This window comes from Papio anubis, chromosome 2 (genome assembly GCF_008728515.1).
Source record: "Papio anubis isolate 15944 chromosome 2, Panubis1.0, whole genome shotgun sequence".
Lineage (NCBI taxonomy): Eukaryota > Metazoa > Chordata > Mammalia > Primates > Cercopithecidae > Papio > Papio anubis.
In genome coordinates this window covers 161,214,996-161,242,884 of record NC_044977.1, presented here as the reverse complement: position 1 = coordinate 161,242,884, position 27,889 = coordinate 161,214,996, and the positions used below count along the sequence as shown (strand labels likewise).

General features: G+C 40.8%; 1 protein-coding gene and 1 long non-coding RNA gene across 2 annotated transcripts in view; both read left to right on the top strand.

Annotated features, from left to right (window-relative positions):
• LOC101014591 (collagen alpha-4(VI) chain-like) overlaps positions 1-8,035 on the top strand; it is a 104,960-nt gene extending 96,925 nt beyond the window's left edge. The window contains 5 exon segments of the mRNA XM_031663762.1: positions 949-1,039; positions 3,811-4,494; positions 6,567-6,663; positions 7,307-7,467; positions 7,470-8,035. Of these exon segments, the coding sequence (XP_031519622.1) occupies positions 949-1,039; positions 3,811-4,494; positions 6,567-6,663; positions 7,307-7,467; positions 7,470-7,591 (1,155 nt within the window). The 3' untranslated portion in view covers positions 7,592-8,035.
• A 116-nt stretch (positions 8,036-8,151) lies between these two features.
• On the top strand, positions 8,152-14,075 carry LOC103882363. Its single transcript, XR_002520553.1, has 2 exons — positions 8,152-8,190; positions 13,404-14,075. It is a non-coding gene; the product is annotated as an uncharacterized LOC103882363 (long non-coding RNA).
• The last annotated feature ends 13,814 nt before the right edge of the window (positions 14,076-27,889 follow it).

Genomic DNA, 27,889 nt, shown 5'->3' with positions numbered 1-27,889 from the left:
ATGTGGGCTGCTTCTGTCAGTGGCCCCATTATACCCTAGGGCCTCAAAGCCTTTTTCTGGATCCTCTACACCTGACTGGCAGATGAGGGGAGAGGGAGTAATGGAGTACAGTGCATGCACTGGAAATGACATACGTCACTTCCACCTGCATCCCATTGGCTAGACCCCAGTCAGTAGGCACCACCTAACTGCAAGAGGGGTTGGAAAATATAGTCCAACTGTGCCCTAGGAAGAAGAAGGAAGGGGTTTGCTGATCATCTAACTAGTTGACCCATAGACCTTGTTGGATTTATTGTTAATATTTCACTTTTAAGCATTGTTATTAGTTGTTAAATTAATCATAATTGAAAAGGCTAAGTAAAGGATGCAAACTAAGTAAAGGAGATAAATTTGTATCTCTATAAAGCCTTCCCTGATCCCTCTTCACTCTTACATTCTGGTTGTGATATGTCTAGCTCTGACCACCAGGAATTCTCTAGAGGGGATTCCCACATGGCGTCTACTGTTTCCATTCTCATGGTGTTTGACATTTATGACTGCCCCTTTGAAGAGTCTGCCACTTGGGTCAATAGCTCCCACCACACTGCATCCTGTGAACAATTAATAAAGATTTATGAAGTTTACAAATGATTTAATGTTGTCTCCTTATTCCCATTCCGATGCATGATGTTGGCTGAGTTTTACACATATTGGGAGCCTGAAGACCCACGATACACATAGCCCACACCAATGACAGCCAACCTCCAGGTTAGAACTAGGGAACTAAATAGCAATAAATAACTGGAATGTATAATGCTGAGTTATTTGTGCATGTATTTATATAATTATATATCCTTTAAAATCATATTCATGTTTTTCTCATCTGAACGAGAAGACACATGAAAAAGATGGCCTGAAATTACTCCAGCTAATCATAAATTTTTGTGTGTATGTGTGTGTTTGGATTAGATGGATGGAACCAACAGATTTTACTTGTTCATCTGGGAGACAGAGCGCCAGCAGGATGTGGAGCATGTGGCTCGCTGCATTCTCTGCTATGGTAAGCCAGGAAAGCCTTTAGAACAGGATTAATTCACTGGTGGCCACAGGCTAGCTCTGCTCAGCAGATGTGTATTTACTTGGCATGTGCAGGGTTTTAAAATCTAGAGAATTTCCTATGAAGTCTGGATTTCTGGTTTTTCTTAGGAAGTCAGACTTGTCTTGAGGGTCACGGACACTGCATTCCCATTAGGCACAGTCAGCAGAGCTGAGTTGGGCCTGACCTCTCTTAATGGGGTGAGGAGTCTCACAGTCCTCACCCCACCCTATCTTACTTCTGGCATGCTCTGGTCATTTATCTGTCCTGCTAGCTGCTGGGGTCAGCTGGGCTTGTGGTTCCTGCCTTAGTGCACCTTATTGTGATGGGCAGGCCACTGAACTAAGAATTAAGAGTGATGGGTTCTAGGCCTGGAACCACCATTGACCAGCAGTGGGATACTGGCCAGTCATCCAGTTTGTCTTGGTTCCCAAGCCCCATTGCTATATCCCTGTGCTGGAGAGAAGTTTCTGCTGAAATGCATGCATGCCCACATGTGAAGAGCTCCTGTCCACATCCATTTTACCCAGCATCAGAGTGGGTGAACTTGAGGGGATGTCATGGTTTTCTCTCCTTGATCCACACTAAGCCTAGTACTACCACAAGATTCCCAGCTATGACAACTTGGTCAAGTCAAGTGTAGTAACTGCCATTTGTGCGTGTGTCACAAGTGATGCACTGCTTTCACATCCATCATCTAATCTGACATATTGCTTTTTCGGGCCTCAGTTCCCTGTCCTCTAGAAACCTAAACCTAGCTAGTGTTCATCGAGGTTTTATTATGCATCGGGCATTGTTTTGAACACTTACATATATATGAACTCAGTTTTTCTTTTAAACTTCATAAACAACCTCAAAAGGAAGTACTATTATTATTGTCATCATTACCTCCATGAGTCAAATGAGAAAACTGAGGTTCTGGGGAGACTAAGTAATTTACCCAAGGTCACATGCTGAGTAAAGCAATAGACCCGGACTGAACCAGGTAGCCAGGTTGCTGAACTCTTGACTATTACCCCTGTGCTTTGATAATGACTGAATTAGGAGTTTTTAACCTTTCTTGGTATCATAGATCCCTTCTGTATCTGGTCAAACCTATGCTCTCCTTAGAATAATGTTTTTCAATGCATAAAATAAAAAACAGGATTACAAAGGAAAATGATTACATTGAAATTATCAAGATACTTAAAAATTTTGATATAGTAATATATATACTTTTAAAAGTTTTATTTTTAATTGACAAATAATAATTATATAAATTTATGGGGCACAGTGATGTTTCAATGCATGTATACATTGTCGAATGATCAAATCAGGCCAATTAACGTAACAATTGCTTCAAATACTTATCATTTGTGTATGGTGAATATGTTTAAAATCTACCTTTTAAAGCTATTTTGAAATATACAATACATTATTATTGACTATAATACCATGCTGTGCAACAGACCACCAGAACCTATCCTTCTGTCTAACTTAAACTTTGTACCCTTGACTAATGTACCTCCTTTCCCCATTCACCTCCCTCCCCCGCTCCCTGCACTCTATTTCTATAAGTTTGAACTTTTTACATTCCACATACAAATGAGATCATGCAATATTTGTCTTCCTGTACCCGGCTTATTTCACTTAGCATAATGTCCTCTACATCACAAATGTGATCCACATCACAAATGACAGAATTTCCTGTTTTTTTAAAAGGCTGAATAGTACTCTGTTGTGTATATATACCACATTCTTAACCCATTTGTCATGTGCTTCTTTATTAGCATTTTAAACGATAAGATCTAGCAGGTCTAATAACTATTATTTCAAAGTATTAGTGAGTTCAAATAATATTGAGCCATTTGCAACCACTGATAAGGAAATCAGTGATTTCTATTGGTGTCGGAATCACTAGTATTATAGTTGCTTGTTGTCTTTATGCATAGTGAAAAGAAATGTTAAATTTCATTTCAATAGAGGTAGTGAAAATAAAGATGTAATTTTTTCCCATCCTCATTCACGGACACCTTGGGGGACTGTGGTTCCCAGGTTAAGAACACCTGCCCCCGCCAGTTCTAAATGAAAGATTTTGCCCCAGCAGTGGGTCCCTAACACCATTGTTTTCAGAATACCTGCGTACACTTCAATGATAGATTCTGAACTCCCTCCCAGCACTACCAAACCAGCATCTTGGCGTGGCTAGAGCCTGGGAATCTACAGTAAAAAAAAGAAAAAAAAAATTCTACATGCCATTTTAATGCTGAACCAGCTTGAGAGCTCTAAGACTACACTATTAGCTTCTCATTTAAAATTGGCAATGTTTGATCTTTTTTTCTTAACCTTAAAAAAAAGGCACTTTCATGTGGTTGTTAAGGTCTCTTCCAGCTCTAGCAATCAATGTTTTTTTACGTGGTTTCCCACTACTCTTGATTTATCTATTGTTAGATTATAATCTATTATTAGATTACAATTATTTTCTGGAGGAGGAAATAGAGGTGATGTCTGTGAACACAGAGACTGGGAAGCCATGTGGCCTAGTGGTTGAAAATATTTAGTGTGCAATCGATCTCAACTCTTCTTATGAGAAATGAGCTCATTTACAGTGCCCAGTGGTTTGCCACGTCACCACAATGCCGGGAAGATAGTGCTCAGAGACAGCTGTCCTTATTGAGGGTCTGGAACTGTGTTTTGCATGGAAGAGAAGGGGATGCGTGGTTTAACTCCGGCCTCTCCCTGCACTTCCTTCCTAGACAAATGCAGACCAGACCCAGAATGCCCGGCTGGCGCGCCGGGGCCCCAGGAGGTGGACGTGGACTTGGTGTTCCTGGTGGACAGCTCCTATGGAGTGGATGCCGACTTGTACCGCGGGTCTTTGAGTCTAGTGGATGCCGCGCTAGAGGACCTGGAGGTGGCTGAGCAGCCGAGCGCGTCCCAACGTGGGGCGCGCGTGGCCCTGGTGATGCACACGACACCCAACTTCTGGCCGGGTGTGGGTCGCCGCCCTGTGCTGGAGGGCTTCCGCCTGACTACCTTTAGCAACCGGAAGCAGATGCAGAGACTTGTGCGCGAAGCTGCAGCCCGCCCCTTGCAGGGAACCACCGCCCTGGGCCACGCCCTGGAGTGGACGCTGGAGAATGTGCTCCTGGCAGCCCCTCTGCCACGGAAGGCACAAGTCCTCTTCGCCATCGTGGCCAGCGAGACAAGTAACTGGGACAGGGAGAAGCTATGGACTCTGTCCCTGGAGGCCAAATGCAAGGGCATCACTCTCTTTGTGCTGGCCTTGGGTCCGGGTGTGGGGACGCATGAGTTAGCCGAGTTAGCCGAGCTGGTCAGTGCCCCCTCTGAGCAGCATCTACTGCGCCTACAAGGGGTCTCGGAGCCAGAGGTTAACTACGCTCGGGGATTCACTCGGGCCTTCCTGACCCTCCTAAAAAGTGAGCATTCCCCGGGTACTGGGGCACCTTGGGTGGAGTGGGGAGAGGAATTTACAGAGCCTGGCATTTGGGCATGCAGGTGCCTGTTGCACATTCACTATTGCCTAATGTTTGTAGCCCAGCATCCCTGGGAAGTGCCAGGGAGCACCCCATTTTCTGAAAAGCCTGCTCGATTATTGCCCTGACATTGTGTCAAGCCTAGTGATGGTTTCTTGTCCCGAACCTCTCATTTGGTGGCTGGGAGCCTCAGACTTCCACCTAACTTTTCAATTTTCTCATTTGTCAAAATGAGAATTGCAGTCTTTTCCCTAATTGTGAAGCCATATGTTCAGGGAGGGGCTTTGAAAGCACCAATATTGTACACATCTAAGGCATAGTTACTGCTATTACTCTTTATTACTACAGTTTCCAATAGTATTTGACAGTGCTGCTTATTTTTACATGTACGTGAATCTCCTGAGGATCTTGTTAAAATGTAGACTGTGATACGGTAGGTCTGCGTTGGAGACAAGAGTCCGCGTTTCTTATAAGCTTGAGAGTGATATCAATGATACTAGTTTATTTGATGTTTATTTTAAAGTAGAGGTTGACATGGCAGTGTGGAGTCAGGGATTTTCAGGGACTCACTAGGAAGTAAGGGAGACAGGACAAAAGTCTAGGGTCTTCCATCTCAAGTTGGGTGGATGAAGCCAACCGTGAAGATTAAGGGGCAAGGGCTGTGCCAATGGGTCCTAGCCGGAATTCTTTCCCATTCCCCTGCTCCAGCATCCTCACCTCCAATTAGAACTCGTGGAATTGTTATTGTTTTTTCTCTTAGAACTAGATGAAACAGTGGCTCAAGCCTGCAATCCCAGCACTTTGGGAGGCCGAGACGGGCGGATCACGAGGTCAGGAGATTGAGACCATCCTGGCTAACACGGTGAAACCCCGTCTCTACTAAAATACAAAAAACTAGCCAGGCGTGGTGGCGGGCACCTGTAGTCCCAGCTACTCAGGAGGCTGAGGCAGGAGAATGCCATGAACCCAGGAGGCCGAGCTTGCAGTGAGCTGAGATCCGGCCACTGCACTCCAGCCTGGGCGACAGAGCGAGACTCTGTCTCAAAAAAAAAAAAAAAAAAAAGAACTAGGTGAATTAAATTTGTGGGCAGCCAAATCTGTATCCCTAGCATGATAATGGAGATTTAGAATTGGGATGGTGAGGGTATTATCCTGGTCACATTGTTAGTAGTTTGTCTTGGGTTTCATCCTCCTGTGCATAATTCAACTTATGTGCGGGGTGCTTTGCTGTAACATGTGAAGCCCCCTTGCCCTCCTTGCTGGGAGACATTCGTTTCTCAGTTTATAGGTGGTTGTGATAGCCCATTGGGAGCCCTGAGGGACATCTGTGCCTTCATCACTCCAAGAATAAAGGAGTCTGATGGACATCTTAGAAGTACGAACACAGCATTTGTACCTCTCCAATTTCAGAGGTACAAAGATCAGTGAATTGGTTCCAGTCCTATCTCTGCCACTAGTGAACTATGTGATCCTGGAAAAGTCAATGAATGTCTCTAAACCTTAGGTTTCTTACATGTGTAGGGAGTGGTAACAGAAGGCTGATGGCTTAGAGATTCTTTGAAGGAGAAGCAGCCTAAAGGAATCACTTTTCTAATCTGTTTTAATTTAATTTTATTTTTTATGTTGTATTATGTTAGATTGTATTTTGTATTTTGTTATTCTTTTAGGTTGGATTTTACTTTGCATTATTTACATAATAGGATACATTTTATGTTTTTATTTTGTTTTATTTGCTTTTACATTTATATTTATTTTATGCTTTATGTGAATATATTTTATGTCTTTTTGATTTTATGTCTTCCAGGATTAAAAAAATTAATGTTTTATTTGCTTTTATTTTTATATTGTTATGTTTTATTACATTTTGTTTTATTTGTTATATTTTATACTTTATTTTATTTGATTTTATATTTTGAATTTGATGTATTTATGAATAATATTTTGTTTTATTTTATGTTTTATTTTAGAATTTTATATTATTTTATATTTGACTTGATTTTTTATTTTACTTTTAGGTGGGACAAACCAGTACCCACCCTCAGAACTCACCGAAGAATGTGGGGGCCTACACCGTGGGGACACTCTGCTGCAATTAGTCACGCCTGTCAACAGGTGGGTTGAGGACAGGGTTGAGATTGGTCCATACTTCTGCCCCAAGACAGAAGAGACTTTCTCCCTAAAGAAAGGTCACATGCAATGCTAGTTCTCAACTTGACCTAAACCACTGGGCCTGGGGTGCTCCTGGGTTTGACAGTTCTGATATGGATTGTCTTTCTTTTCTTTTCTTCAGACAGGGTTTTGCTCTGTTGCCTAGGCTGGAGTGCAGTGGCATAACCTCAGCTCACTGCAGCCTTGACCTCCCAGGCTCAAGCAATCCTCCTGCCTTAGCCTTTCAAGTCACTTAGACTACAGGCGTATGCCAACACACCCTGCTGGTTTTGTACTTTTGTAGGGATAGTTTCACCATGTTGCCAAGGCTGGTCTTGGCATTCTACCAATTTCTACCAATTTCCATTCTACCATATCACCCCAAGCTTGAATTTCATATCCCAGAGGTAAAAATAATAATGCTAAACATATCAGTCTGATTTTTCAAACATGTCTACAAAGCTAAGAAAATAGTTAATGCAATAACACAGTCATTAGGAAATGCCCACACATAAGGCTTACAAATCACAGCAATAACAATTGGGAGTTGAGCCTCTCAGTTCTTGAGATTTTTTCATGCAGTTTGACATGGATTGTTTCCATACAGGTTGCCCAGGCACCAGTTTGGTATGTCTGGCTTGGCTGATGATTTGGAAGCACTTGAAGCAACAGGCATTTTTCTAGAAGAGAAGAGAAAAGACATGACAACATCTATAACTCAGCAAGAAGTGCTTGAAAATTATGAAAATAACAAATATGACATTGAAGAAACGAACAAGAAACACCAGCAAAACAAAAAGAAACTGGAAAAGAAATAAATGCAGGCACTACCTATGGTAAAAACCAAACTACTTTTTGGCCCTTAAGTTGGATTAATTTTTTTCATTTTTAACTTTTTCTTTAAAAATAATCCTGTGCACTGTGTTAGCATGCAATTTTTTTTTTTATTCACTTTGCGTACAAATCCACAGGTTCATGTATGCAGCTAAAGAAAATAGCTTAAGAAAGCAAACAAAGGCTAACTTTCACCTGCTGTCAAACTGGAGCTGGATGGAAATTATTTCAGGGCACATTATGAAGGCACACTCTATGAAGGGTCTGCACTACCTTTGCAGAGAAGCAATGAGTTATTGCAGAAGTGGTGAAGACACCCCTGACCTTGAAATGCACCTACCTGGAGAAAAGCTCTACATTTTGGATACATCTAAAACAACTGTAGCTTCAATTTTGGATTACAGCATGCAGTAATGCAAATGCCAAGTTCCTGTTTTTTTTGAGGCGGAGTCTCACTCTGTCACCCAGGCTGGAGTGCAGTGGCATGATCTCGGTTCATTGCAACATCTGCCTCCCGGGTTCAAGCAATTCTCCTGCCTCAGCCTCCTGAGTAGCTGGGATTACAAGAGCCCAGCTAAGTGTGGCTAAGTTTTGTATTTTTAGTAGAGACGGGGTTTCACCATGTTGGCCAGGCTGGTCTCGAACGTCTCACCTCAGGTGATTCTCCCGCCTCAGCCTCCCAAAGTGCTGGGATTACTGGCATGAGCCACTGCACTCGGCCACCAAGTTACTTTTTATATGTGATCAACAAATTAAGCAGAACACTAAACACATGAGAAAGAGATACAGGAAAACTTCTCTGTGAAGTTTGGGAAAGTGATTCAAGATAGCTGAAGGAGTTTCTAGTCAGGGGTGTGGTTAGTCCTGGTGACTTTAAGGGAGAGATCATTTATCTGAGGTTTTGAATGTGCCTAGATGATTCTCCATCTGGGGCTACTAGCTAAGTGGCCATGGGAGTTATTTACTGTCTCGGTGACTTGGTTTTCTGCTCTGTAAAGTGGGGATTATATGAGTCCCTCCCTCATAGGTGTGAGAATACAACTTGATAATTCATGTGTTTGCCACATAGTATATATCCACACAAGTTAGTTGTTAAGATGCTGATGATACATGCAACCTTTCAGATTTCAAAGCAAACACATGTCCAAAATAAATAACAAAATTAGACAGACATAGGAATACCACCTCCTTAGGCTAGAATATTAAACACAGAAGAACTTACCTTGTTGGTTCTTATGTTTTCGGTATAGAATATCCTCAGGTAATCTTACTAAGGTAGTGATTTTCCGTCTTGATTGTACATTAGAGTCACCTGGGGATCTTTAACGATTGCCCTCAGCCCAAATCAGTCAATCTCTGGGTGTGGGACTTACCCAGTGATTCCACTGAACAACCAAGAGTGAGAACTACTGCTTTAAGGCATTCTTTCTCATAAAAATCAAGATGGAAAGGATGGGGCAGAGCTTCCCAGTCAACTAATCCAATCCCATTCACAAACAGAAACTGAGGTTTGAAGGCCCCCAATACTCAGCTGCTCTGTTGTTATGTGGCTCTGGCCAGTTTCCTTTCTGTTTTCATTCCAAGGCCCTTCAAAACCCTCACCACCTTCTCAAGGTCCTTCCTCCACGCCTCTTCCTCTAGCAGATATGCCCTCTCTTTTTTTATTCTTTTCAAAAGAAATAAAGGTGACCAAGCACAATGTCTTGCAACTTCCTGTATTTCTGCAAGCCTCTCTTCCTGCCCTCCCATTGGAGAAAAGAACTGGCCCTTCTCTTATTCTGAATTGTCAAGAAAGACCAAAGGGCTCTTCCAGACCTTGTTGACTTGCGCTCCTTGGGATTTGGCACTGTTGGCCACTACCTTCCTCATTAAAGCCTCTCCTCTCACAGCTTTGGAGACAACATTTTCCTCTTGTTCTTCTATTCTGGCCAGTCCATCTTTGTGGGCTCCTCTTCCCAGATCCACCTTCACAGGGGGATTCAGGTTTTGTGGAATTTATACAATTTTGGGGCCCTCTTTAAGACAAAGATTAAAAATTTATTAAAATTAAGTGAAAAGTGAATATTCATTTAGAAGAGGCTTATGCAAATGATTTACTCTGAAGCCTAGACTTTATTAATATCATAATGAATCTGCCACACCCTTCCCCATGATTCTTTCTTCAGTCCTCCAAACACTCTGCACACACCACACTACTTAGGCATGCTTCCCCCCGTCCACCCACAACATCAACTATCCCCTCTGTGCTGGTGGCGCTCAAATCCGTATCTTCCACGTTAACTTTCTCCTGTGCTATAGCCTAGTGTATTCAATTACCCTCCAGATCGTTCCACTGGACTTGCCTGAAGTTACATCAAACCAACTTAGTTCAACCATCCCAACTCATTGTCTTTCCCATTCAAATCTCCTTCTCTTCCTTTACCAACTATCTTTATTGGTATGAACCACCACTGGCCCAGGAATGGAAAGCCAAAACTCAGTATTATTTTTAAAAAATTAATTAATCAGATTTAGGAGTGCAAGTACATGTGGATATATTGCATATTGGTGAAGTCTGGGTTTTTAGAGTACTCATTACCCAAATAGTGTACATTGTACCCAAAAGATAGTATCTCATCTTACACACCCTTGCCCCCACCTCTACCCTCCCACCATTTGGAGTCTCCAATGTCTTATTCCACTCTGTATGTTCACATATACCAATCGTTTATCTCCTACATATAAGTGAGAACACGCAGTTTTTGACTTTCTATTTCTGTATCATTTCACTTAGGATAATATCCTCCAGTTCTATCCATGTTGCTGCAAAAAACATGATTTCATTCTTTTTTATGCATGAGTAGTATTCCATGGTATATATACCACGTTTTTAATCCAATAATTCGTTGATAAGCATTTAGGTTGATTCCATGACTTTGCTATTGTGAATACTGCTCCCATGAGCATATGGGTGTAGGTGTCTTTTTGATAGAATAATTTCTTCTCCTTTGGGCAGATACTCAGTAGTGGAGATGCTGGATTGACGAGTAGTTCTATTTTTAGTTCTCTGAGAACTCTTCATACCGTTTTCCATAACGATTGTACTAATTTACATCCCCACCAGTAGCGTTCCCTTTCTCCACATTCTCACCGACATCTGTTGTTTTTTGACTTTTTAATAATAGTCATTCTGACTACTCTAAATTCTATCTCATTGTGGTTTTAATTTGCATTTCTCTGATGATTATTGATGTTGAGTACTTTTTCACATTTGTTGGCTGCTTGGATGTCTTCTTTCAAAAAATGCCTGATTGCCCAATATTACTCTAGTTGACATTTTCTCCCTTGCCTCCTGCTGTCTAACTGGTCTCCTTTCTTCCAATTTGTCCTCCTTCCAATTCCATTCTAAACAGCTGATTGACATTTCTAAAACACAAATATGGTTGTGTCACTTCTCCTCTTCTATGGTTCCTCATTGTGTATAAGATAATGTTCAGGTGCCTGTGGAAGGCACACGGGCCTTTACAATTAGACCCCTGCTTTGGTCCTCTGGGGCTTTACTGGCCACCACTTCCCTGCATATGCCTTTCATGGCCCTTATGCCCTGCGATTTATTCCAAATCTCTGTACCATTGCTTACCTTCACCTGACTGTCTATATTTCCTCCGCAGTGTCCACGTGGACTATACCTACTCATCTTTTACTACTCAGCTCAAGTGTCACCTCTCCTTAGAGTTTTTTCTATGCCCCCAGGTAGTTTTAAATTTTCACAGCCTCCTTGGTGCTCCTGAATCTTAAGCCAAATTCTGCCATAGCACCTGCTACCTTTCATTGTGCCTACCTGTGAAGAATTAAATGAGTTATCTCTCTTCACAGGTGCCCGGCTGATCTTGGTACATTTTCAATTTCAGTGTTATATCCAAAGCACACAGACCAATTTTTTGGTTTTCCCCTCCAAGTAGGGCTATAAGACTTGTATATGTCAGGAAATAGAATAAGCTGGAGCAAAATTGTAATTTCACTGTAGCTCCTCTTTGTATCTGCCAACTCTTTTCTTTTTCTTCACCTTTATCTTTCTTTACTCCTAGTTTCCATGAACTACTGTGAGTAAAATTGTTACTGCCACTGCATAGTTCTTCCAAGAAGCAAAGGTTAATATTCATGGTAAAAAATAAAGCCAAATGTAAGACTGGGGCCTAGTAATAATTGCTTGGGTAAAAATTTGTTGGCCCTCAATGTCTTAACATACTGGTAAAAGAAAAATTAAGACTAGTGGTATTCTGAGTGTTAAGCTACAAAGGTAACTTAGAGATAATTAGCATAAAGCATGAAGGACTTATTCACCTATAGCCGTACTGACCAATATAGTAACTGCTAGCCACATTGGCTGTTTACATTTAAATGTAAATAATTCAAAATTAAATAGCATTAAAAGTTCAGTTCCTTGATTGCACTAGCCGCATTTCAAATGCTCAACAGCCACATGGGAGTAGTGGCTACTGTACTGGACAGCACAGATTTTCCATTATTTCAAACATTTCATAATTATAGACAGTGCTACTCTAGCAGTCTAATTTGGGAAGAGCCGTCCCTGTCTGATTGTCTCCCAGACCCAAAGCAAGGGTAGAGGTTCTAAAGATGACAGAGTGTCCCTAGGAAAAGTGACAGATATGTTTGAATGAGTTCTCGGTGTGTCAGTTCAGAATCAGTTGTAATGGCAGAGGATGGTGCCAGCTGATAACTAAGCCCTGAGTCTGTTTGTTGGCTCTAGAGAGTACAGCAAAGAGCTCACCATTGGAGTGTTTTTCTGTTGACAACGACAGGTTTTTGAATAAGTATTTCTCTTACTTCTCCTGGGCCTGTACTGCTTGTTGTCTTATACCCTCCAGAGTAGGGGTCATGCAGTGAGCAAATTCAAATATGACTACTCAAAGCATAGGGTGATTTCCATGATCAATTTCTTAGCATACTAAGAGCATATCTCATCCCTGTGGGTACAGTACCTCCGGTCACCTATCCTAGAAAACTAGTCTGTGCCGATTATACGACTGGGAGGTTAGCATATAGTTTAACAGAAATGAACCATGAATTTTAAGGCTTGCTTTTTGAAGACAGTCTCCTCTTTATTTAAGGGTACTTGGAAGGCCTAGGAGGAACTACGGGGAGGATGGCAGCATTCTGTGCTTCAGGGCCAACCTGGGTCAGAAATACTTCTATGTGATACAAAGGATACCCAAGGAAATCTGTTCTCCCTAGAAGTTGAGGTGGGGAGGGTTATATACCTGGGAAAATCATTGCCTCATGTAAAATTTGGGGAGTCCCAGATCTTGCTTTGTTGTAATGTGTTGATTTTCAATGCTGTTTTTAATTTTTCAGGAACATTGTGTTTTTCCTTTAATAGATGTCTTAATTTCTCAGGCAAGAATCAGGGTACTGTAAATAATAAATAAGCTAGATTTGCTTAGGTCATTAGAAGACTGGAGGCAAGGGATTGGGATGGTTTGCAAAAGGAGGGAAAGCAGCATAATACGCAAGTGAGGAGTGCTCAGTATCAGAAAGATTTATTAATGTTCATTCCTTTATTCACTCATTTATAGATTATCTGTGGCATGTCTTCTAGGTACCGTGCAAAGTCATAGCTATAACTATGTTGCACCTTTCACATATGTTATATGACACTTTATGACATACTCGTGATATAGAAGTTTTTTAAAATATTGCTTTTATAGCTGAGGAAATTGAGGCTCTGAGGGGTTAAATCACTTGCTCAAGGTCACAGAATGAATTGGTGGTGAGGCTGAGATTCATTCCCATGCCTGTGACTCCAAACCATTGCTCTTTTTCTGTCATGCTTATGCAGGAAATTCAGCTCTCTCTCTGTTTTGTTGCAGGTCCTTGTTCCATGGATCCAATAGAAGGCGAGTGCCAGGATTACACCCTGAAGTGGTATTACAACAAGGAGGAACGGGTTTGCCAGCAGTTCTGGTATGGCGGCTGTGGGGGTAATGCCAACCAGTTTGAAACCAAGGAAGAATGTGAGGCTCAGTGTGTCCCAATACAGTAACAGTCCAGGCAGAGCCCTGTTACTGCTAAAGGCAGAGCTTTTAATGCTGATGAAATGGAGATGACCCTGGCTGAGGTGGGACCTCACAGCTCAGAAGTGACACAGCCCGTTCCAACACCTTGGACATCAGATTCCTAAACGCCTGAATGTTTTCCTGCCAGCAACGACTTGGGCCAGATGATTTGTGACTTGAGGACTGAATTCTAATAGTTAAAAAAGTAACTGAAAGATATTTTAAATGAATGAGAACTGAATGAAAAAGAAACTTGAACTTGACCTACAATATTTTCAAAAAATTTTGGGGTGCTATGTAGCAAAATAAAAATCAATGTAAGGAGTAAGAAAAACCTAATTCAGAAATGAATTGAAACTTTTTTTCCCACCAGAGAATAGGGAAATATTAGTCAAAGACAGGGCATAGAAAAAGGGACATCTAATGTGAATGAACTTCATCCTTACTACTTAATGCAGATAAATAAAGGCATTCTTTATTAAATCATTTGGCATGAGATTGTGTGATTCTTGCTCACTGCAATCTGGGCTATACTTTGTGACATAGTGGTTGATGAAGAGACAGCAGTGATTTTTCCATGAGACCAACCCTTTGGCATCCATTAGAGTGATCACTGTCTTTCAAAACATGGTGACTAAACAATTAAGGCTGACATTATTAATGAAAAGTGAAATGAAAGGTTTATATTCACCATGGATGAAACATTTTGCAGCAAATATATTAAGGACAATTGTGTTTTTTGTGAGATCTTCCTCTGCCTCGTGGCTTGATTCTCTGGGCCTCTAACCATGGGCCCAGCTTCCAGACAGAATTGGGAACTACGTGGAGGAGATCTGTGGGGCATTGAGGATGCATGGCTTGGGGCCTTTGTAAGATCATGCATTAGTCAGCTGGGGCTGACATAGCAAAATACCATGGGCTTAAACCAGAGAAATTTATTTCTCACAGTTCTGGAGTCTAGAAGTTCAAGATCACAGCACCGAGGGCGCTCTTCCTGGCTGGCAAATGACTACCTTCCCGTTGGGTCCTCACATGGCCTTTCCTCAGTGCATGCTCATAAAGACAGCACGAGAGAAAAGACCCAAGCTCTTTGGTGTCTTTTTTTTTTTTTTTTTTTTTTCATTTGAGACAGGACCTCACTATATCAATATTGCCTTGGCTAGCCTCAATGTCTTGGGCTGAAATGATCCTCCTGCCTCAGTCTCCTGGGTAGCTAGGACTACAGGCATAAGCCACTGCACCTGGCTCTGGTGTCGCTTCTTAAAAGCACACCACCCTTATTGGACTAGGGACCATTCTTATGACCTCATTTAACTTTAATTACCTCCTGAGGCCCTAAATACAACTATAGCCACATTAGGGAACCATATGAATTCTGGGGAAACACAAACATTCAGTCCATAACTGATCACAAGCAGCTGGTTGTCCCCCAGGGACACAGGGTGGAGTTGCTGTCTGGTAAGTTCCTGGTTCCGTAAGTGTGATCGCTATAATCCGTGTGTTCCTCTGCACAGTCTGGTGACATAGCAGGTGGGATGGAAACAGCTTTATACAAAGTGTTCAAAGCAGCACATTTTAAATTCTATTTTTACAACAATCATTTTAATATGATCACGAAACGATGACTGTGTTCATTGTAGCAAATCTGTAAGTTACAGAAATGCACCTGGAAAAAATAAAGATCACCTATAATCTTTTCTCTCAAAGGTAACCGTTTTGATATAATCTAGGCTTTTTCTAATGAATGAATACACTATCTTCATTGTATTCTTTTTCTTCCTTAACACAGTCCATGTAACTGATTTTCGATGGGAATTAAATGGCAGATGCTCCATCCTCCCACAGAGCCACTCATCATATGAATGGGTATATGCATTTCTCTGTTTTAGGAAAAGCTTCAGCTGCCTGAGCATAAAGTGGCCAAAGTGATCTATCCTGAAGACGGTATTTGATCTGAACTGTGATTTATTTTCTATTTCTTATTCCCACTCTTCCCTTTCTATGTCCAGGAGTTGGGAACACCAAGGCTAAGGTTCAATAATAAGAGAATCATTGGAAGGAAACATTCAAGTGTGTTGATTGTCCCCATTTGTTAACTGAAGAAAAAACATAATTTATAAATTTAGGAGAGAGGAGGATTTAATTCTTATAAAAGGTGACAGCCTGCAAGGTGGTTGTCCCACAGGTTGGTTAGAGGCAAGGTTGTCCCACTTGCCTCTAGCCAAGACCAGAGATAGGCGTTTGGAAGGAGGAGGGCTTGGGGTAGGAGTTTTATGCTGAACAGGTTGGCTAAACATACACGTTCAACAAGTTGCAGAAGGAGCTGAGTATTCAAGAAAGTGGTCCTGACACAGGCATATTAGATAAACACACACATAACTTATGACCAATGTTCACTTTGAAATGAATAGATGAAATGTATTACATCTATCCCCTGTATGTCAAAAGATCTTTTCAGGACATGAAGGCACACAGGTGTGCAGTCTCTGTAAACCAGCAAGAACCAGTCCATGGCTGGTGGTCTTCTCATCGGCAGAAAGTTACTGAAATCAACCTCTTGTCCAGTCAAAGCTGTTTCTGGTTGGTGGAACGGGGGTTCAGTGAATCAGCACCTGTGAGCTGGATGAGTTGTAATTGTTTTAATGCTGTTTATCTGGAGGCCAGCGCTTGTTTAGCTGCTAGAGAAAAAGAGAAACCTTGTGGTAGTTAGCAGTTAGAACATAGTTGATTCTTTAAGTGCAGGAGTGTATGACTTAACCCTTGCCTGGCATGGTCTTAGGTCCTGTTTATAATTTGGTATCTTATTGTCATGAAAAGTCTCCTCTGTCAGTCTTACGATCCCTATTTTAACATTAGCGCTGGTCAGTTGTGTCTAAACTCTAAAAGAGAGTGGGTATAACGAGGCATGTCTGACTTTCCATCCCGTCGTGGCTGGGAATTCAGTTTTAAGGTATTTCTGGGGTTCCCTTTGCCAAGAGGGAGTCCATTCAGCTAATAGGGGCTTAGGATTTTAAAGTTTACACATGTGCAAGTTTACACATGCACAAGATCCAACTGCAGTTCTCCCTGTGTTTACTAGGTGGCGGTATAACCCTTCACGGAGCTCCTCTGACTCTCAGCATAAACCTTACACCATAAATTCCATGGTAGCAACAATATAGCCAAGGGCAGAAACAATTGTCTATTGTTTTAATATTCATACCCACTCTGGTATACACAGTTTATATAGCACTTTCCCATGTTATGTCATGTATTTGCCCAGCCCCACCACTAAATCTGGAATGTTGGCATTGTTCTTCCCCTTTTTGGGATAAAGAAATTATCTTACAGAAGTGATGTGACTTGACTCAAAGTCAAAGGAGTTCAAGGCCGTTACAGAAACTGGCCTTGAACTCCTTTTTATCCTGAGACTAGGGCTCCTTGAGCTATACTGCATTTGTTCCAAACCATTAGCTGCCACCAAAGAATTCTGAAAGTCAGAGCCACATGGGGTAGGAGGATGGGCTTGATCTCTGCCTCAGATTCCCTGCTCTTCCATCTGCTGCCCCCACCCCACCCCACCCCACCCCATCCCACCCTACCCCACCCCTGTGGTTCTGGCCTGGGTGGAAGTAGGAATGGACTGAAAGAGAAGTTGAACTGCAGTGCAGATCAGTTGTGATGGCAGCTTCAGTCAACCCCACAGGGATCTCTGGACCTAAGGGGGCTTGTGTGAGTTGCCCCAGTGTGGACTGACTTGACTAGGTCTGTATCCTCTGCTTCCATCACCCAGAAGGGCATACCTGTGGATGAGGCAGCTCTGAAACTGCGGCAGGCTCTAAACGGGACCAGCTGAAGGCTTTCTGCTCACAGCACTCCTAGCAGGTGGGGCAACAAGTTCTTCCTTGAAGCAGGAACTGCAGAGCACAAAGCACACTCATCATAGTCCCTTTACCTGGAATGTCCTTTTGCATTGTTTTCAAATTTCCCTAGCTTCCAAAATCCAACAGGACACAGTGAAAATCATTTTTGTGCCATCCAAGTTCTCAGAGATCTAGCCTTTGCATTCATCTCTAGCCTCCCCTATGGGGGCAGTTGTTCTGACCCTCCAACTTTTCATTTGAGCAATACCATTTCCTGGAAATGCCATATTCTGTCCACCTATGCTGTTGCCCTTCTGTGATACTTCTGTGGGAAATGCCTTTATTTATTTAAAAATATTTAATTGGCATCTATTATGTACCATATCCATTATCTGTGTCAAAACCCAGCTCAGCTCTCATTGCCTCTCAGGAAAACATCTCCCTTTGCCCCCTTTCAAGAAAGAATTAATCAGTAGCTCCTATAGGCTGCCTTGTATACCCTTATCTTTTTGCCCTTTTCCCTCCATTTCACACCATTTGCCAATTAGTCTCCTTATTAGGCCATGAGCCTCTTCACCTTGGAATCCCCGGCCCAGGACAGGGCCTGACACATCTCCCTTTAGTTCTGATATTTAAACTCCCTGCCAGTTTTCAGACTGTTAGAAACGTCCCACAGCCATCCTAACAGTTGGTTTCCTTCTATATCTCTTGCTCTAGAACAACTCTTTGCTTTGTAATTCTGCATTTATTTTTGTTCTGCATTTGTTTCAGACACCAGGGCATCTGCCTCCATCAGTCAATTGTAAAAAGGTTCACGTGTTTTTAAATTCCTCCTTGGATCTGTTATTTCATTAATTATAACCTTGCGCTACTTTGGGGATATTAATTTATCTGATGAAAGAATTGAGACCCAGAAAGGTCAAGTGGCATCAAATCTTATACAATGATTCAACTGGTAACCTAAAATTAGAATTAAAATGTGTTTTGAACTGATTTGGCATCTGCTTGGTTCGTTCTGCAAAGTTTAAGGGTTTTAATCGTATGAATTGACTGCTTTGTACTTTTAAACATGTAGTGGATTTCACTGATTCTAGAAAAGTGGAGGGTTTGTGATTGCTAGGCTCAGAACTTGGTTCCCAGCCATGTATCAGAATGTATAAATACATACGGGGATTTTCCCTGAGCTCTCCTGAGTGGAGATCATGCTGACTGTGTACTATTTATGGTTCTTCCTTTAATTTCTTTCCTCTTGTGATCTTATGGTAGATTCTTCCTTTAACTTTTGAATAATCTCAAAGGTATATTTCTAATACAGCTGAAGGGTCCATAATCCCCAGATTATGGTGTTAAGGGAAATACCAAGACTGGGACATGTGAATTCAGCATCTGGTTCCCTCCCTGGCTTTCTGGTGACTTCATAGAAGATACTCTATTTTTGGGGGGGGCTTTGGCCTTTTCTGTCTGAGGAGACTGGAGAGGAGAGAAACATTACTTGCTCCTTTATGCTTTCTCTAAATTCTGCAAACAAAACCATTCCTTCTTTAGCTAATCTCTTAGGAAGCTAAAAGATGCAAGCCCAGCCAAGGACAGGAGAACCACCCAGCTGAACCCAACCCAAATTTATGGCCCACAGAATAATGAACTAAATAGATGGCTGTTGTTTTAAAACACTAAGTTTTGGGGTAATTATTACTTGAAAAATTTGTGGCTGGGTTTGCTTATGTGTCTAGTCAGCTACCAGTCTGTTGGTCAGTTGGCTGGCCTAGGGTTAATTCCTAATGATAAAAAAAATTGTATATCTGTATTCATGTAATAATATAGCCTCAAAATACTTAAAATACCAATGCAATTAGAATAGAGAAAGCATTTAGAAGCAGAATAATTGGAAAGGAAGATGTAATATAGTTTCTATTCATACACAATATGAATATATATCTAGAAAAGTAAAACATCCTAAGAGAACAGCAATGTTATAGGAAGAGTCTTCTCCATCAGCCTGGAGCCTGCGGTGATCATTCAACAGCTGACCATGATGGACACAAAACATGATTTAGAAAGAAACCTTTGTTTTTGTAATCCACCAAAATTAGGGGGTTGTTACTGAAGCACTTCCAGGCCTTTCCCCAGAGATACAGATATAGAGAAATGGGGACTCTCAAACATGGCTTTTGGAAGCAAATATCAGAAAATATTTTGGCATTTTCTAGTAAAATTAAAAATTTAAATGCTATGAACCAGTCATTTTACTTGTAAGTATATTCCCTGCAAACTCATTTGCTTGATGACCAAGATACAACCACATTCATGAATGATGTTCACAGCAGCATTTTTTTTAAATCCCCAAGTTGTAAACAACTCATATGTTCATTAAGAGTGAAATGTGTAGGCCAGGTGTGGTGGTTCACGCCTGTAATCCCAGCACTTTGGGAGGCCAAGGTGGGAGGATCACTTGTGGTCAGGAGTTTGGACCAGCCTGGCCACTATGGTGAAACCCCATCTCTACTAAAAATACAAAAATTAGCTGGGCATATAGGCTGGTGCATGTAATCCCTGCTACTTGAGAGACTGAGGCAGGAGAATCACTTGAACCTGGGAGGTGGAGGTTGCAGTGAGCCAAGACTGTGCACTGCATTCCAGCCTTGGTGACAGAGTGAGACCTTGTCTCAAAAAACAGAAAAAAAAAGAGTCAAATGTGTGAATATGCTGTAGTACATTAAAATAAGGTGTACGACAATGAAAATGAATGAATGAAATTGAATTAAGATTAAGCCACATTGACTAAATCTTAAAAGCATATATTTGAGAAAGACACAGAAGTATGCATACATTAGGATTTCATTTATCTAAGCTCCAAAATAAGGCAAAATTAAAATTATATTGTTATCCTTTATGTGGTAAAATTAGAAAAAAATATGTGGTGACCGTTGAAGTCAGGACAGCAACATGGTAGACGCTGTGATGTGTTGCCTACATCCCCCTTCAGGAATGAAGAAATTTGTTCTTCAGCTGCTGTGAGTGCTGCTGGAAGGCGACTCTCAGAGGTCAGCCCTCACTGGGGATTTCCTCAGAGGAAGAGAAATTCACCTTCCATGGGCAGATGCATCCAGTGACTGGTCAACACTGAGTTATAAAATCCCAGCCCAACAACTTGGGATAACTCTGCAGGCCATCCCAGAGCTGCTTGTGGGGTTGACAGGCCTTCCACTGGACTGCACCACAGCCCAACTTCTCTCGCTGCCTAATTTTGCTCTCTTCTTCATTCCACCAGTGTTGATTTTAAAGACACTCCCATATAAATGTCTTATGTACTAATCTCTGTTTCAGAGACTGTTTTCCGGGGACTCCAGTCTGTAATCCTCTTGTGGAGGGAGGTGGCTAGGACCAGGAAGGAAAACACGAATGCTAAGAATGTTCTGTTCTTCTATCGAAGTTGTATTTTCACAGGGGTTTGCTCTGTATGTATTCATTAACATGTACATTTATATTTTATGCTGTTGATTTATGTTTCATGCATCATAGTAATCCAGAAATTCCTCAGAAACACAAATCCAGGACAAGTGAGCTGACGTCATCCTCATATGACTCCTGATTCAGGAAAATAAAACATATTCTTTTAAGATATGTGTCAGCCTGAGTGAATCTGCTTTTTTTTGGAAGGGGCAGGGGACTCTTCATTATGCATCTATGAGTGGACACATTTTAAAAGCATATTTTTTTCATTAATCAGAATGTAGAACCTGTGTCAGAATTCCTTCTGTCAGGAAAAGAAAATCCCAGACTGGTTCCTGGTCTTGTTTTCTTAATCACTTTCCTCAGGGAAAACTGAAAAGTGATCTCAGAATGTTGGTCTCATTTTAATCCCGTGGTCCTTTGGACATAATTTGGTTTTGACTCAGAACTGTACAGGGGCTTAGAGAGAAACTTACAAGTGTAGATGTAAGAGCTGATATATAGCTATTTTGTCAACACGTATTTACTAAGCACCTACTGTGTGCTAAGAACTCTTCTAGTAGCTCAGGAAATGGCAGTGAAGAATAATAGCAATAAATAAAAAACCCTGCCCTCATGGAGTTTACATATTAAAAGCATGGCTGGGGATCTTAGAGATAGTACCACAGTAAATAAGTAAATTATCCAGTGTGTTATAAGGTGAAAGCGCTATGAAATAAAAATGAAAGTATAACAAGGTAAGGGTACCTGGAGTGCCAGCAGGAAGGTTTGGGCAAGTATTAAAAAGATGGCCAGGGTTTGCCAATGAGGGGCTGACACTTGAGCAAAGATTTGAAGGAGGCAAAGGAAAAGCTTGCCCTTGAAATCCTATGTAGATATCAGAGACAAGGTCATTCCAGGCAGAGACAACAGCTAACACAAAGAAAGGCTGTGGCCGGGCACGGTGGCTCATGCCTGTAAACCCAGCACTTTAGTAGGCCTAGGTGGGCGAATTACAAGGTCAGGAGTTTGAGGCCAGCCTGGCCAACATGGTGAAACCGTGCCTTTACTAAAAGTACAAAAATTACCTGGGCATGGTGGCGGACGCCTGTAATCCCAGCTACTCAGGAGGCTGAGGCAGAAGAATTGCTTGAACCTGGGAGGCAGACGTTGCAGTGAGCCAAGATCGCACCACTACACTCCAGCCTGGGCAGCAAGAGTGAGACTCCGTCTCAAAAAAAAAAAAAAAAAAAAAGGAAAAAAAAAGGAAAGGCTGCAAGGTGGAAATGTACCTGGTTTGTTTGAGGAACAGCAGTGATGATGCCAGTATGCATGAAGTGGTATGAAAAAGTGAGTCAAAGAAATGAAGTTAAAGAGGAATTGAGGAGGAGAATCACATTGCATATGGCCTTATAAAGGATTATGTTTAAGTTATCTATTGCTATATAACAAATTATTCCAAACTTTATGGCTTAACTCAATGAAAACACTTACTTTGTTCACTAATCTGTGATTTGGGCAGGGTTCAGTGGGGAAGTACATCTCTACTCGGCATCCGCGAGTATGGCTTGAAGGCTGGGGCTGGTATCATCTCTAAGGCTTCCTCACATGTCTGGTGGTCGATGTTGGTTGGGACTTCAGCTGGGGTTGCGGCCAGACCACCTATATGTAAACTCTCCGTGTGGTCTGGGTTTCCTTACAATATGGTAATTGAGTTCCATGAGCCTCTAGAGAGAGACAGAGCCAGCTTTTGAAGTCATGCCCCATCATCTCCATCCCATTCTAGTCATTAGAAATGAGTCACTGGTCACTGAGGCTGGTCCCTAACCAAGGTGAGGGAGATTCAGCTCCACCCTGAAGTGTGAGGTGTATCCTAAAGTTTGCAGATATGTTTTAAAACTACCTTTTAAAAAGTTCTCCAGATTTTATTTTGAGTAAAGTCTATTGCAGGGTTTTGATAGAGGAGTGAGATGATTTGATTTATGTTTTAAAAGTATTACTCTGCTGTAGTGTTGTCAGTAGAATATAGGCCTGCAAAGGTAGCAGTGGGGAGATGAATTAAGATTCAAGGGATAATGATGGCTTGGATATGATGGGTAAGAAATGGTGATATTTTAGATATATTTTGAACTTACAGGCAATGTTGACAGATTGAATGTGGGATATGAAAGGGAAACAAGAGTCAAAGATGCCAGAAAGCTTTTTAGCACAGTCAGCTTAAGGGATGAAGATGTAGTCAACCGAAATGCGGTACAGTCGTGAGTAGAGCAGGTTTGATGAGTTGTTAAAGACCAAGAGTTCAGCTCTGGAAATGTTGAGCTTGAGACAGCAATTGGACATGCAGCTGAGGATGTTGAGTAAGCAGCTGGATATGTGAGTCTGGAATTTAGAAAAAGGCTGGGGCTAGAAATATGTATTTTAAAGTCATTAGACTATAGATACTATTTAAAGTTCTGAGATTGGATAAGATTCCCAAGTGAATGAGTGCAGAGAGAAAAGAGAAGAGGACAGAGGACTGATTCCTGGAGCACTCCAGCATTTAGAGCAGAAGCCAGGGAAAAGAGGAGAAACCAGGGAAAGAGACCAAACAAAGGGACCAGAGAACTAGGAGGAAAATCAAGATATTGTGATGTCCTTCCTGGAAGCGCCAAGAGAAGAAAGTGCACTGAGAAGGAAGAAGTCTTGGCAAGCCTGTTTTTATTATAGTTCTTTTATTATGAGTACTGTAGTCATCTTTTAAGCTTTGGGGAGTGTTATTTTGGGTTCTTTTTCTATAAACTTTCTATTTATATCTTTTAAGTCAAATTTTTTACTGAGTTGGTTATCTTTTTCTTACTGATTTCAGGATTTCTTTGCAAATAAAGAAAATTATCTGTCATATGTGCTACTGATATTTTTTACAGTTTGTCATTAGTATTTAGACATGGTTTAACATATGTGTATATTATATAAAATATATACTGTAGCACTCTCTATATACATATAGTACTCTATATATACACATATATACATATATATATATCTTTAAAGTAATAACATTTCATGAATTATATTTGTAACTATCACTTGCCTTAACAGCAAGAGCTCCCCCGATCCACATTCTGTCCCAGGACTCTTCAAAATTGGTTGTGGGAGGAGGATTTTTCAGTTTATAGGATGGCTGGCAAACAGAACAAACTCTGTTTCTTGGGCTTTGTCTTCCTTTCTTACTGCATCCTTTACTCACTGGCACCACCTTGTCTTTTGGGTTTTAACCATTCCAACCCTACTCCACTATGAACTTTAGAAAGCTGAAAGCTGAATTTTCCAGACTCCCTCGTACCTAAGGGGGCCTTGTGAATGAGTTATGACTAATGAAAAGCAGGTGGGAGACTGCTGGAGCTGTATTTCCACTTTCTTGTCTGTTTTTTAACCTACAATATAGACATGAGCCTGGAGATCCAGGAAGCTTCACTTAGGATGGCAGAAAGATGGAAAGAGTCTAGAGTCTTGAGGGCATAGACTTTCAGTCTACCTGCCTTGGTCTGCCTGTCCCAGACTTCTTGTCATGTAAAACAAATTACTTGTTTGGGCCATTGTTTATCAAGTTTTCTGGAAACAGCAACCCAACAGTATCCTAACTGATACATAGGCATTCAAAGATCCTGCTTTAAATCCCTAGCTCAAGTGTAGAAAGGCCCTTCCTCCCCTGTGCTTTAGTCAAGATTCTTTTGGAAGTGACAGAAGTGAAACTCAAAATAGTTAGGTCAATAAAAATTTGTTGGCTCATGCATCCTTCTTACGAAATGTATACAGTTGTGCTTCTGGAACGAGAAACACAAATACTGACTAAACTCTATATTTCTATGTTTAATTCTTTTTCTCTCTGTGGGTTAGTTTCAGTTTTTCAGCCCAGATGTCTCTAGGAGTCTTGAACTACTATTGTGACAGTTCCTTGGCCACTTCTACCCAGCTAAGCTACCAGAAAACAAGGGTCTGAGGGCTGGGGACTTTCTCACTCTCAGGTCCCCGCACCTGGTGGATGACGTCCAAAATCTGACACTAAGAAATCTTTTCTTTGACACTTTGAACAATTAAAATTAGAGTCTCCCCTCGAAGCTACCTTGGTAATCCCCTCTCAATCCTGATTTTCTGTCAGAAAGACTTCCGCTCTTCAGTTACACCTGTAAGAGGGTAGCTTTAATCTTGAAATATTATGAACACATCTTAAAAATATATAAGCATTCCTACAAATGTAACTATATATTTAGGTATGAGGAAAAGAGAAGAGGAGGTTGTTTTCTCATGGGTGGCACCCCCACCGCCCCTGTTCCAAATTATGTGAGAATGTACCTTTAAAAGGAAAACCACAAAACTCAAGCCAATTGTCATAAATGAATTAAAGTTCAAGAGGACTCGCAAGAGTTATGTAAGTCATAATGTGATCGGATTCAGGTTAGGGAAAGAATGGGTGCAGCACACCAACATGGTGCATGTATACATATATAACAAACCTACACGTTGTGCACAAGTACCCTAGAACTTAAAGTACAATAATAATAATAAAAAAAAGAAAGATTGAATTTCAAGAATTTCTCAGATTTCTTCATCTTTCCTACATAGAGAATGATGGCAAAGAAGGAAAACAGAAAGGACTGTTACACTACAAATCACCATAACTTATGAAATAAACACATTTATGCAAAAGGAGGTGGTAGAGGCCTTCCAGTTAAGTATTGCAGAATCAAGATAAGCCAACTTCATTCTCTCTTCTGAAACAACAAAAAGAGCAGAGACCATATGAGAAGAAAATCTCAACCCACAATCAATGAAGAATAGCTGCCAAATGCAGTGAAATTTAGACCATTATCTTCTACATTGCAATTGTTTATCTTCTACCACTCCTGATTCCTCCTTTCTGTACTTCTCCCCAATATATTTATCAATTTTTATAATTTATGACATTACTTTTCATTGTCTCTCCCCCTCTCCCTGCTCCCAACAAGGTAAATTCAGCAAGGGCTTAGAACAGTACCTGCAATGTGGTGTCCACTCAATAAATATTTTTTTGAATAAATGAAGTTGCTTCTTCAGACCCAACCAGTACACAGAATTCTCCATGAGGGTACAAACTGTCAACCTCTGATCTTGGAACAGATGGTTTACTGGAATATTCCCGAGCCCCATTTAATATTAAAAAGCAGTAAGAAAGTTCAGAGGTAAAGAGTAGCAGACATGCCATCTCATGAGAGTTAAGCTGTGGTAGGGTAGAGGAGATGCTATGGGGCAAGGTCATTTGAAGAGGAGTAAGCACAAAATCACTACATGAAGAATCTGGGATACTGGCCTCATGGAGACCCATGTCTAAATCCAAAAGAGAGCTTCAGAGTAGAAAGTTGGTGGGAGAATATTTTGAGGCAATAGATCTAGACCCTATTTACTAGATCGGCCGGCTCACCTAGACTGATGTCTGTTACCATACACTGTTCTTCAGTAAGCAGCTGACCAAGAAAAACTAGCTCCCATTAAAAGATAAACAATAATTTAAAAAACCAGTGGGAAACTATGAGAAAAATATTAAAAGATAAAAATGAAGAAACTCACTATAACAAGAATATCAAAATAATTATTTTACAAAGCATAAAAAAATTGAACACTTTCCTTGAATTAAAATAAGATACATTAAAATAAATCTCTTTGCATCAAGAGCTCAAAGAATAGAGACAAGTGTACAAATAAGATAATAACCAAAAAATGCTAGAAAGAGATTTTAAAAATGAGTTGGAAGAGCCAGGAGAAAAAAATTAGAGGAGAGACTGAAGCCATTATATAAAAGACAGCCATGTTAGAAATAGCAATAAAAGGAGAAACGGTAGTACCAAAAATACAGTTAGAAACATTGATAGGTTTCAGAAAACTGAGCAAAATAAAATGGAAAGGCAAAAGAGGATTTAAAAGGATTACAGAGAAAATAATAGAAAAATAAGAAGGATTTTATTTATACCTGATTAGTATCCTTGAATAAGAGTAAAGAACAGAGAAAGTCAAATTATCCTTCTTTGCAGATGACATAATCTTATATACAGAAAACTTAAAGATGCCACAAAAAGCCCTTAAGACTGATAAGTGAATTCAGTAAAGTTGCAGGATACAAAATCACTAGCATTTCTATACACCAATAATGAACTAGCTGAAAAAGAAGTCAAGAAAGCAATCCCATTTACATACCTACAAAAAACCCAAAGAATAAATTTAATCAATTTATTGATTAAAATAAATCAATTTTACAGGCTCATGTCTGTAATCCCAGCACTTTGAGAGGCCAAGTGTGGTGCATCACTGAGGTCAGGAGTTCGAGACCAGCCTGGCCAACATCATGAAATCCTATCTCTACTAAAACTACAAAATTAGCCGGGCCTGGTGGCGGCACTACTCAGGAGGCTGAGGCAGGAGAATTGCTTGACCCCGGGAGACGGAGGTTGCGGTGAGCCAAGATCATGCCACTGAACTCAAGCCTGAGCAACAGAGCGAGACTCGTTCCCCCGCCACCCCCCAAAAAGGTGAAAGACCTCTACAGTGAAAACTACAAAACACTAATAAATGATGCTGGTTTCTTCTGGTTTTTAGTTTCTTTTTGGTTTTGTTTTGGGGATTCCCCTCACTTTCTTTAAACTCAGGTATAGAATTAAAAGACTGTTAGTGAGTTTCACCCAATATTACTAGATGCTTTTTAGTGACAGATTTTTCCCTTCAGTGTATCTAGCACATAATATTGATAGAAATGGAAATCTGCCACATAGTATTTCTTTTCTCTGTTTAAAATTTAACTTTAATTTTTAATAAGGCTTTCCATGGACGTAGATTAAAAAGTCAATTGATTCTACTAAGGTTACTACAGAAGATAAAATTGCCTTGCCTCTTGCCTCTCCAGTTCATGCGCTCTAAAGACAACCATGCTCAACTCTTTCATTTTTGTATAATATTCTCATGCATCTCTTTCTTGTTTTCTAGTTTTAGATATTCTCTATAGAATTTCTTTACAGGCTGTCT